The following is a 13,045-nucleotide window of genomic DNA, read 5'->3' on the forward strand; positions in this document are numbered from 1 at the left end:
CGACTTTCCTGGTATTATTGAAGATGCATCTGAAGGCAAGGGACGAGGGACATGGGAGGGGCAGGAGAAACCCTTAAAATGCTTTTTATTTTGGATAATTATGAATCATTTGTATATATGCAACCTTGTAAGCTACTAGAAAAAGGATTTTGTATGATTGTCTTTTCGTCTTAAATCAAATATAGATGATATTTTAATGGGCACTTGATTCTTTCATCTTGGTGTCATGATTATTAAAAACTTTGATATTACTGTTTCTTTAAGGTTATTGTTGTTACCCATTTGTTGCAATTATTTTGCAACATAATTGCAACCATGAACAGAGAATGAATTTTTTCCAATCTACCAACCTATTCTTCGGAGACGAACTCTAGCCTTACCAACATTGCATAAAGGCATCATGGGCCACGTGCCGAGCAAAAAGCCCATATATACTAATAGTCGAGTGGGCGTCAAGCCTATGGATATGTGGCATTAGCCTTTACGAGACAACATAATGTCCAGGATCGGCTATGAGCCAGCAGAAAAATGATACATATGTTTACATTTTAATATTTGTATTTCAAGAAAAAAGATAAAAATAATAAATTATATGTTAGTGTGTGATGTAGAGGATAATAAATTTATATATAGCTAAAATCCTGTGGCAATTTCCTCCGTCCCGAACAAAAAATCGAGTCCTAATAATGCAACCATAAAAGCAATTTCAAACCCAAATAAAAGGCCAAGATAATACAAAGGCAAATCGTTTCTGACACAAAACTCGAGCAGGGGTTACATATATAATATATGATAAAGTCCACGAAGACTAAAGGAATCATAGCGCCCAGTCCCAACTGACCGGCCTGTTTATGCAACAAAGACAACTATATATGAATATTCCAAAGGAAAGAAAAAAGAAAAAGAAAAAAAAAGGAGAAGATAAAATAAACAAATAACCAAATCTAAAGGTACGATCCCAGTTATTTTATTCCACACTTAAATCAGGTGCACCTTAATTTCCACCAAATTCCTTAATCGGAGAAGACTCTTAGGATGCAACCAAGTTCAGGCTGCCATTTGCCTTTGACTCAACCAGATCTGCAAGTCCATTGGTGGCTGACTTATTGGCCAAGTCTTCAACCCCATTCACCGTTGTCTTACTGGTGATTGCAATGCTTCTCTTCCTCACCTCGTCCACAAAGGCTTGGATATTCCGGTCGGAGGATCCACCCTCCGCCACCGCGGCCTCCGCCTTGGCCTTCCACTGCAACGCATTCTGCTTCATTTCCGCCGCCTTGGCCCCCACCGTGGCCTCCAACAAGCACGTTTCCACCTCTTCTCTAGTGATCACCTTGTTTTCAGCTTCCCCGCGGCACATTCTCACGCCGGTCTTGAACACATCCACCAAGTAAACTGCGTCCGTAACCTGGTCTCCCCACTGCGGGAACGCCACCACCGGCATGCCTGAGGTGAGCGACTCCATGGTTGAGTTCCACCCACAGTGGGTCACAAAGCATGCAACCGAAGGGTGGGCCAACACTTGTTCTTGTGGGCTCCATTGGACCACCCTGCCTTTGTCACCAGCTTTCTCCAAGAATCCATCTGGAAGAACCAGCAGTTCGTACCCAGAGTCTTTATGAGGTGGCTTCATCACCCACAAGAACGAGACCCCAGAATTCAAGATGCCGTGAGCAATCTCGTCCACCTGGGCTTGAGTCAAGTAGACTACGCTGCCGAAGGAGATGTACACCACGGATTGTGGTGGCTTTGAGTCCAGCCACTCTATGCAGTCATCGGCCTTCATGAAATCACCGCGGACGTTTGCGTTCTGAGCTGTGGGGTTCTTGAAGAGAGGCCCGACCGTTTTGATTGGGCAGAACTTGGACGCGTACTCGATGACATCTTGCTCCAGTTCCTGGAACGTGTCCATCAGTACGCAGAAGGGTTTGTCCAAGTTCCTGTACTGGCCCAGAATGGCCCTCCTCAAGAATGGGTACGGAGTGGTAGGGTACAAGAAGCTAGGAACTTCGTCATACTTCAGAAGTGGCATACTTGGCAATTGAACATCAATAAAGGGCTCAGCTTCAGAGGGGAAAGGGACTAAGCCGTGGCAATAATGGTAGTACGCGGAGAAGCACGCACAAGATTGGACCCAAAGCATGGCTGAAGGGAGGCCAAGACTATCAGCCACATCCGAAACCCAAGGAATAAATGGGTTGTTGATTAGGCACGAAATGGGGCGTCCCTGTTCTGCGTTTCTCTTTATCATCTGGGGGAAGACCACTTTGCCAACGAGCTCGAGTTGGGGCAAGTACAGGTCCAAGTCTTGGCGTCTCGGCTCGTCCTCGTCCCAGCCATCTTCAAAGAATTCGAAGCGTATAAATCCCTCACCAACCGGTGCAGGCTCGTCAGTAATGTTGCTGGCTTTTCGCATCTGCTTGCCAATGCTTTCGGGGGTGGAGAAGGTTACAAGCAAACCCTTTGAAGCAAGGCGTTTTCCAAGCCTGAGTAGAGGGTTAACATGGCCTTGGCCTGGGAAAGAAACCAGAAGAACGTGGACTAGAGCTTCGGATCCCATCGTTCCACGAGTACTTGAGCCAAGGCACAAAGGAAAAGAGAGAGAGTTGTTTAAGAAGATTAAGGGTGTTCTGAACAAGGTAGTAATACTGGCTAGCTAATTGTGTGGGATTGGATGGCGGACATGAGGAGGAAGGCTGCAAATATATACGGTGAAGAAATGCTCAAATCTTGGAATTGGTGGAAATAGGAATGACTGTTAGGTGAGTAAATAATATTATTGAAACTTGAAAGTTTGGTTAGAGTCGCAGCATCAAATGTGATATTAGTGATCAACTAGGTAGATAGATACGTACGTGTTGAGGGTGCACCATCAATATCGAATATTGAACTACATATTACTGTCTTACTCATCAACTTTAAACGTACATTTAACCCACGTAATTTTGTTTACGTACGTACGTAATTAAATTTAGAAGCTTAGTTCTCCTTTTATAGATAAATAATTAAATAAAACTTTGTTTACGTAATTAATGAATCTCTCCTTTCGATCCCTACAAACACACACATATATTATTAGACAATGTTGCTTAAGACTTAAGAGTACTTCAGAACATATGATTAGTTACTATCTCTCTCATACGATGCAACACACGCTACTAGAAAAACGGGATGCAGGCCTCATTGCAATTTGCATGCGCGCGCATCTATATAACATATATAGATATATATATATATATAATATTATGTGTGTATTTAATTTAATTATCATGAGATCCTCCAATTAATTTTTTATATCACATGGATTTCACTCTTAATAACAAAAGGTCGAAATTAGTATTTATCATTGAATTCTGAACACAATGTACGCATACCTAGGCCATTGTCAAGTCTAAAATAGAATTCCAATGTATCATTTTAGTTATAATATAGACTTTTAGTTAGATTAGTTCACATTAGACTAATTATCTTAAACTTTAAATAATAATATAATATTAATTATTTTAATAATATTTGATAATTTTTTTTTAATATTTTACAAATACACTTCATATATTAATTAATAATTTTATTAAAAAATAAAATTATTATTTTTTCCCTCAATCTAATTATTCAATAAATATAGTTTGCCAACCATTCATCTAACAATTACATATATAACCATACCAACATTTATTCTATCCAAGATTTACATTTTAAGGAAAGAAAATATTTGAAGGAAGATTTATATTTTTAAGATAAAATCATATTTGATCCTTGTACAGTCGTTTGTCATAAATGGAGAGCACCTAAGATTTACTGTAATTAATATATAAAACTTTTCAGTTTTCGTTTGGCCAATACAGAGAGTTTTTATCATATTTATTTTCCATTTGCACTTACATTTAGCAAGGTTAGTGCCAATGCTCTAATCGAGATCAGTATGTTAGCCATCCAATATCTAGAGATGATTTCATCTATCAAATTGCTTTCTATTTATCTATTTTGATGGCTAACATTTAATTGTTTATTTAATTTCTCTTACCTATTATTCATTTTTAAGGAATCTTGACTGTCATCTGTAATTTGATTGATGAACCATCTAACACGAAGAAAAGGGGACAAAGAAGTGTCGCTCACGGGGCATAACAAAAAGAAAATAAAATTAGGACAGTCAGCATGCTTCCATCCTGTAGTATTATCTCCGTACGTAGGGCCCCGCGTGATTAACGTTTTTCATTTTTTATTCCCGTACTTAACTTATCGGATCCTCCAAACTTTCCTCCAGTTTCAACAGTATGTCAATTTTATGCTGAAGCGACAAATATGCTTTTAAGTTGTAAGCCACGTACGGATGGACGTCGGACAATATTAATGACCTAAACTTAGGAAATTAACGGCGAAGGCTACGGTGCTATAAAGCAGAAATATGAGCCCCGCCATCTTGGAACAGAAAAGAGAGCTAGCTCAGTGACAAAGAATATACATGAGTAGTACTGTAGTACTGTGATACAACCTTATTTTTATAAATATCTCATCTCATCTTATTTAATTATTATAATTTTTTTAATTTTTATATAAAATATAATATTAAAATAATATTTTATAATAATATTTTATTCCACTTTTAATTTTAATCTAAATTCATCTAGCTCTAAAATCACACGAAATGACCGGTACCATTATTTTCTGTTGACACTTACAGTTGATAGTTCGTTGTCATTGCTTTCAAGCCATGACAATCGGTTACCACACGTACGTTACAATGGCATGATCTGTTCTCTCTTTTCCCAAGCAAAGTCAAATATCAAAAACAAACAATTGATCTTCGAGTACATACTCCGTAGGGATTCGAGCAAAGCAAGTTGAAGGGTAAAAAAAGACAAATTCCATGAAGTGGGTTTTATCATAGATTCACCCTTATTTTTACTGCAATACTTGTATTTTTTATGTTTTGTGAAGTATTTTATCTCTCTCTCTATTTTTAGGAAAGAGCTGCATGAAACTGCATGTCCTGCCTTTGTCGAGTCCTTGATACAATATCGACGCATCATCATCGTCTAGTCGTTGACATGTTGTTGCCTCATTGAAGAAGAAGGATTGAAAAAAAAACGTTAAATATTGTGCGGCAATATTGCAACTGTAATTACCATTGGAGTCAATAGAAGAATATGACTCGCTGCTCCGTGCAGCTAATTTTTGAGGTCCCATCAAATTTTCCTAGCTATATACTTAGAAGTCATATAAGGCTGTCAAACAAGTATACGTTAATACCAGATTAATTTCGAATCGATCGGATAGTTAGTTACGTACAGGATTACTGGGCATGCATGTGCCATGAGGCATGATGCCATTTCGATCGACCTGTACTTTTCCTTGAATAATACACATCATGCATGCATGGAACTTAACCATAAATAAAATTAAAGATCAATATATCCTTCCCTGCATCCCGAGCTATATTTTATATATATATATATATATATATATATATAGAAAGTTGAATAATTCAACTTTCAAGTAAAATAATTTTTTTTTTTTTTTTAATCTCATTATCCAAACCAGTCACCTCCTGATCTATCTGCATGCACTCAAACTCTTAGTTCTAGGGGGTACCTCCACGTTTTCGGAAAACATTTGAGTCTGTGAAATATTGAAAAAATTAATTCATGTGTCTAACTTATCTCATTAAACCAATTCAACAAAAGAAATTTGTTCATTTCTTATAAACATACCCAAGACTTTTTTCACAAGTAATGTGAGATTTAATCCTCAACATCATTTCTTACGTGCATGTCAATATTTTTCCTAATCATTGTCATGTGATTAGTAATGTAGGCTCTCATTTGTCCTGAACTTGGTTATGATATTATGAAGAAATTTATGAGTCAAACTCATCTTATTAAATCGGTTCAATAAGAAAAGTTTGCTCATTACTTATAAACATATACAAGACTTTGTTTACAGATAATGTGAAATTTATTGCTCAACAAATATTTATGAAATATGATTATTTAAAAATAATTCTAGGCCGGCGGAGTTTTTATTATTGATCTGGAATATTAGTTGCCTTGAATAAAGTATGTACGTACTTACATAGCTACTCTAGTAAAATCTGCAATTTTAGGTTGGGACGTTATTGAGAGCATCATCATCTTCATACCTATAATTTAACTCAAAATCACATTTCTTCAAATTTTTTCCTAAATTTTATTCATCTTTCAAAAACCTCCTACATCTCATTCCCCATCCCCATCTCTATTATAATAAATAATATTTTTCTATTCTTTTTTTATTATTTTTTTCTTTCACTTCTATTTATAAAGTTAACTACTCAATATTTTTTCTTATTTTTTGAACTATTACTCTAGTGAATATTTTAAACAAAAATTTAAATTATTTTTTTGTGAATATGATAATATTTTTAAAATTAATTTTTTTATATTTTCGTAATTAATTAAATTATTTTTAAAATTATTATTTAAAACTATAATAAATATGAGTATGAGAGAAAGTGTAGATAATTGAAAAATTATTTATTTTATATATTATAATAAAATATTGATAAAAATAATTTAGGAAATGAATAGTGAGTCCTCAAATATGGGGACTTACTGTTTATCCCTTAAATCTTTTTCCTAAAATAGGGATCCGGATGTGGGGGGCATTTTGATCAAAACTCCATAATAAATTTCAAATTATGAGGAATTCGGTGCTTTGGAGAACCGGATGGGGATGTTCTAACCGGATCAGAAGCAGATCAATAGGCTTTAAAAAGAATGGGATTAGCAATATTTGCCAATCTAGATAGAATATTGTTAAATTTTTGTTTCAATTTGAGGGTTTTAAATAAATGAAAAATAAATACATAAAATTAGTTGTATAGTATTTATTATTGTTCATGCTAACTTTAATTTTAAATAATATTATTAATACTCAATTATTAATAAATATTAAAATGTTTAAATCTGTACCAGTACGTACTTAATTAAGAGGTCTTGATTCACAAAGAAATATTACATCTCATGACTTTTTCATTTTTACTGTTGCGATCGCTTTCCTTCAATCATAATCAATATCCCGACCTCACGAGAATGTTTGTTGCAACCGAACATCATGCACGTGTATTTAATGCATGCACATTACTTGTTTTTGCTTACAAATGTATAAAATAATAAATGATTGGATCCAAGGCGCATGACTGCATGAGATCATGGCTGCATTATTAACCACGCGGTCACGTACAATTTGCAGCTTGGCATTCAGTAGTTGAAAATAGACACTATTAATGTCTACAAATATTAAAATATATGTCTTTAACTGCTAATTCGTAAGTAATCTGGTTGGTTATCAAGCGGCAAGAACATGGATGATGATGCATGCTTGAAGAATAACAAATATTAAAATGTTTTGAAAGTGAAGTGGAAAGACGGTTGGAAAGAAGAGGGGCTGTGTAGCAGTTGTACTTGTCCAAATTAAGCAGAGAGACGTGGCCTGCGGGTGTGGGGACAAGTAGCTCACGCTAGCTGCTCTTCAATATCCGAACAGATAACATGGACTAGATAACATGGACTTGGGAAGTGAAAATCGATCCTTTTGGTTTAGTTAAGTATCATCAAAGTTTTAAAATTCGTTTCAAAGACCATTCTGATTGAAGTATTGAAACGGAATATTTCGATATCAATACATTTCGATGTACCGTTTCGAGATTAATTATATATTATATATAAATATTTATATGTATATATAAACTAACAATTAATAAAATAAATACATATATATATATATATATATATATATATATATAAGTGTGTGATATGTATATGTGTATATATATAAAAAAATTAAAAATTTATAAAATGAATATATATTGAAAAAAATCACAAACTTGAGTTAAGATACAAAAATAAAGAAAAAAAATTAAAGAATAGACAGATTATTAAAAGTAACAATACTTCTAGTGCATGGAAATGGGTATTTGAATTCTAAAAATATAATTTTATCTATTATTTTTTAACTTATTTACAAGAGAGTTATTTTTTATTTTTTTTTAATTTGAATTTTAATTTTAGACCGAAATTACTATTTCGGCCTGGAATTGACCTGAACAGTCGAAATTTGACCCGGAACGAAATAGATACCTATCCCATTCTGATTACTGTTTCGGCATGAAAAATTTCAGCCATTCCAAGCAGAATGGAATGATTTTTAAAACATTAAGTATCCCTAGGAGAGCCGTATGTGCCAGGTGGCTCCAACTACCGTTGGGGGCTTCAACGTTCACCAGACTCATGGATATATAGATCTAGTCATCGAGAGAGATCGAGAGAGAGAGAGAGAGAGAGAGAGAGAGAGAGAGTTTTCATCTGTGCTCCATTCTTAATTATTTATTCATTTTTATGGACATCTTTTTGGGCCCGGGGGGAGGGCTTTGGTTTTGTGGTTTTTGCTAATTTGTAAGATTTGAATGAAAACAGTATCCACTCTCGTGGCCCGGAAAGCCTATTCCCAGTTGCATTTAACTGTCTGTCTCGTGGGCTATTTAGATCGTAAGGCCCGCTCTATACTAGTTTTGTCCACTAGCTCCTTGTAGACCAAATTTTCCAAATTCCAAGTTAACAAACCATTATATAACAACAACAACAACGTAATGTAAGATGTGCGGCATGCACTATTAGGACAGCGCAATGTGTGACCACAGTTCAGTCCGTCCATAATTAAAATCCATCAAACTTTTATAGAAATAATTAGTTTAAAATCACCCTGTTGACTTTGACGCCGGAGTAGGAGGCCAGTTGAATTTTTTCTTAATCTTTTTTAACCTCACGTCTTCTTCTTTCAGCTTCTCATGATGCCTTCCATATACTTACACTCTCAGTACGGCTCTCTAGTATTTTTCAATTCGTTTTCTTTAGTCATTTTCTCTTTGTCACATTTTTCAATTTTGTGTTTGATTTTTAATTTGATCATTGATTTTATTTTATTAGTATATAGATTTGATTTTTATTTTTGAAAATAACCAAACGAGGAGCTTGTACGTACGTCCTACCTAGCCGTCGGCAGCGGGATTTCATCTGACAGGTCACTCCAACCCAAAGGGGAAGGAAGCACCGTTACTAGTCATGGAAGGCTCAATAATTATTTTACAAACCTCAACCCTTGCATGTTTAATAAAAAAGAAAAAATTAGTATTACATTCACGCCATGACTTAGCTTACAGCAAGACTCATGGGTACTGATTTATTGGACTCTAATTAAACTTCACGTTCAACCACATGTTACAGATATATCTCATTACCAAAACAAGTTTGGCCACGTAACATGACGAAGATACGATAATATTGTAAAACACATTTATAACTAGCTGCAGTACTGCATTTTATGTAGTTCCAACAATCTGCAATTAGCACCATGCATATATATATGTTGGAATAATAAGCATATACGTACGTGTGTGTGTGTGTGTGTATAAGGCAGGCCTTGTATTTGGAACGACAATAATGGAGGATTACTGGTGAACGCTAGGAACATTCTTATGCCCATCACCAGGACTTGGACCAAAGCGGCCAATTACCCCCGTAGTTGGAGGGTATTTATATTTATGTTCTCCAACACCCGCGCTTAGCCCTGTACTCTGTTGCACCACCCCCTTAGGTAATTCTTTAAAGACAGTACCGTCATGAGTCTCTGCAGCATGATCACCTGCAGGAAACTTTCCTCCATTCAGTCGTGGCCGAACTGGTTCTGCAACATATATGATGCAGCTCAACCAAAGGAGAACAAACAGAAAAAAGGGCAAGCTGGTGGTAGCTAGTTTGAATGCTTTAGCCATGCTTAGCTAGCTAGAGATGGATGTTAATTTGGTGCTACTCGGGCTTAGGAAATTGATATTATTTTGAGAGTGTATGTGCGCTGGGCTGCCTTGGAAAAGAATGCCAAGTTGGTGCTCTATTTATACTAGTTTGATCAGGAGGTAGCTGGCTTGTTTCTGAAATATTGCAACGCTTAAAGATGTGTGTGAATATACTTATGGATTTGGAACTCATGAGATCCCTGATCGACCTGTAGCTCATGCTGGCTACCAAAAAAGGTAGGCTCATCGCAAAAATGGAACTTGAAGGCGGATACATGCATACGTAAAAGTCTATTTTCGAAAACGACAGCTCGGGTTAGTCGTTAGAGTCGAGCAACGTCTTTCTTCCTGCGTAAATCGGTTTGCCAGTGTTAACTTAAATTGCAAGTATCACGTCCGGCCTCCCATGCATGCATACATGCATATATACATATATACATATATTTGCTGCCACTTGTAGTCCTATCTGCCTCAAATCAAAGAAGAAATAAACCATATAAACGATTACCTATGCTCGGTTCAATCCATCGATTCAAACTCGGTTATCTAAGTTAATATATAAAAAAGGAGAAAAATGCGTGAAGGTAATTTAATAACCCAGCTAACGTTGGAACGACAGCTAGCATTAGATCATAATATATGGTTTAGATGAAGTCCAAAAATTGTCTTTGAAGTTGCCCGACAAGAAGGTTAAATTCTCAATCTATCAGCACCATGTTACAGTGCAAATCCAGCACAGAAATAGACGCCACTAAAGACTCTGGCAACCTCAGTGAGTCAGTGGAATGTGGCGTACCAAGAAATTGCTTAATTAATTCATGAGTTGGTTCGTGCATTCATGTGACGTTGTGATCGAGCTAGTTGTGACTAAATGGGGTGACCCCAAACCATATACATATGCAAGCTATCGATCAGCTGGTGGATTTTTCAAGAATAATAGAGAATATTCATTGATCAATAATCAATCACATGATATATACTTTTCAATTTCTCATGTCCCTTCCTCTATTATTCTAAATTTATTTGCTGTTTTCATTCATGGCTCAGCCAATATTCATGCATGACTTTTGAGGTAAAGTCTGTCACAGGTGATCATCAATATGGTCTGGTTGCTGAACTATTGGAATTAACAAACCAAACGCAGTTTTATTTGGGTTTTTTGCATTTCTAAACGAATTCGAGACTTAAGTACAAATTGCAATTAAGTATATGGGTCAGTCCTCAAACTTCCGGCCTGTAGACTTCCAATATGACTGATGCAATGTACTATTTATAATTAATGTATAGCCAATATCATGTTGATCGGGGATTAGAACTTGATCGAGCTAGTATAAATGTAAATGGCAAAACCAGAGAAAAAGGATGCATGCATGGAAGGCTTTTGGGTTATATAATGGAACTGTAGGAGGGGAGAAATTTCGAAGATCTTCGGAGCATACAGTATTATTATAGATCATTTACCAATTGATCTATAGACTGGTAATGACTGGTGGACTTTTTGGAAATAGAAAATGGGAAAGAAAAGAAGCTAAATCACGGTAGTGACGCAACAAATTAATGTTACAGTGCGAAACGGGTAGTACTGCTCCAAGCAACTAAGACAATTTGGATCTTTAACAAATTTAGAATTAGGTGGTGGATAGAACATTTACATTGCGTATAAGCTAGCTATAGAGCCTAACAAATTGCGACTACTTTAATTTCTTCCCATCTTTAAATTACATTAATTAATTAGTACTGTGATTAGCCACTTAGCAGTCAACAAAAAATTGCATAAAATTTTCTTTCCGAATTCGAATGGTGCATTTGAGAAAGATGGCATGGATATATTTTTGTAGTTTCAAGAAATATTCAATGGGCATCTAATATTGTCCTAAAAATTCAAGTAGATATATGGTAATAAAAAGTACTGCTCCACTTATGGTAAATTAATGATCTCTCTCTATGCATAATCCTAATGTTCTTTAACAGACCTGTGCACTAGGTTATTCATCTTTTATTTGAGATCTCATGGTGCTAGCCAACTCGGGCGCTTCCAGGTTCACCATATAAATCTCAGGCCCAGATCCCAAGCGCACTAAGTATAAGAAGAAGGTAAAATTTAGCTGCAAGCATGACTGTGTACTAATATATACATCATAAAAAGTAAATTTTATTAAAAATAGTGCTAATTTAAATTTTGAATATAAAGAAATCAATATTGATACTCAGATTAGTATACGATTTTGCTTGTACGTAACAAAACTCAAAGAACAAATGCGATAATGCGAGCCAAACGAAATACGTATTGGTTGCAAAAGTACTTAATCCGCTTCTAATTTTTGACGTATGGTTTTGATATTGAGAAGTCGTAGATTGGGAGGCTGATCGAGCTTTGATAGATCTAGAGATCATAATTCTCAAATCCGGACAAGTCGTCGGCATGGTTGTCTTTGAAGCTGCTTAGTGATGGACCGATGGTGGAAATGAGAGAGCCTAGCTCCAGAGCTTGTCTTTCGCCTTTCGTGGTATAGACTATTTTACCTATTCACTTTTGGAAGAATGATGAAAATTGTGAGGTTTTTTGCGGGCAGGAGGTTACATTCAGATTAATTAATTCCCTCCGAGGAGGGGGCATGCATTGTTCTCGGTAACAATCTAGGTGTTATGATTTATAATCCAACTTGGATTATCATCGTTAATGTCAAAAATCGGCTGGAAGGGAGGAAATTAGAGACCTCTATACGAGGAGTATCTCTCCACAAATTTACAGGGACTCCCGACGGATTAGCTTCATTACACGCAATGACTTCAAAGAATCTTCTCTCAGTGGAGGCATTGTTTCCTGAAATCTTAAATTCTTTTATTATAATATGAGATATGTGAGGTTATGAGAAATTATAAAATTGTCTATTAGAATATATTTCACTCCAAACATCTCATGGATGTAGGTTTTTATTCCGAACCACGTAAATTTTTATCTTTCTTTATTTATTTTTATTTGCATATTTATTATTTATTTTAAGAATAAACATGAACAGCACGGTATCGAAACTTGAATCACTATCGTGGCCGGAGATGACTATTTCATTCATTCCTGCCTGTCGTGTAATTTTTGACATTCAAACGAGCATACAAATTGATATGTCATTCTCATGTCATGACAGTGAAATGCGAATTAATTCTTTAAAACTTGGTTTTGTTTTTATTTTGTGGCGTTCATGAATAACTGTT

General features: G+C 35.6%; 1 protein-coding gene across 1 annotated transcript; it reads right to left on the minus strand.

Moving 5' to 3' along the window:
- Positions 1-730: 730 nt before the first annotated feature.
- LOC122314277 (gallate 1-beta-glucosyltransferase-like) lies at positions 731-2,688 on the minus strand. Its single transcript, XM_043129767.1, has one exon. It carries the CDS (start codon positions 2,558-2,560, stop codon positions 1,031-1,033), a length of 1,530 nt encoding a protein of 509 aa, XP_042985701.1. The 5' UTR covers positions 2,561-2,688; the 3' UTR covers positions 731-1,030.
- Positions 2,689-13,045: the final 10,357 nt, after the last annotated feature.

The sequence above is a fragment of the Carya illinoinensis genome, chromosome 6, assembly GCF_018687715.1.
Source record: "Carya illinoinensis cultivar Pawnee chromosome 6, C.illinoinensisPawnee_v1, whole genome shotgun sequence".
Lineage (NCBI taxonomy): Eukaryota > Viridiplantae > Streptophyta > Magnoliopsida > Fagales > Juglandaceae > Carya > Carya illinoinensis.

Excerpts from the sequence above, each read along its gene's own strand:
- LOC122314277 (XM_043129767.1), bottom strand. The coding sequence starts at position 2,560 with ATGGGATCCGAAGCTCTAGTCCACGTTCTTCTGGTTTCTTTCCCAGGC.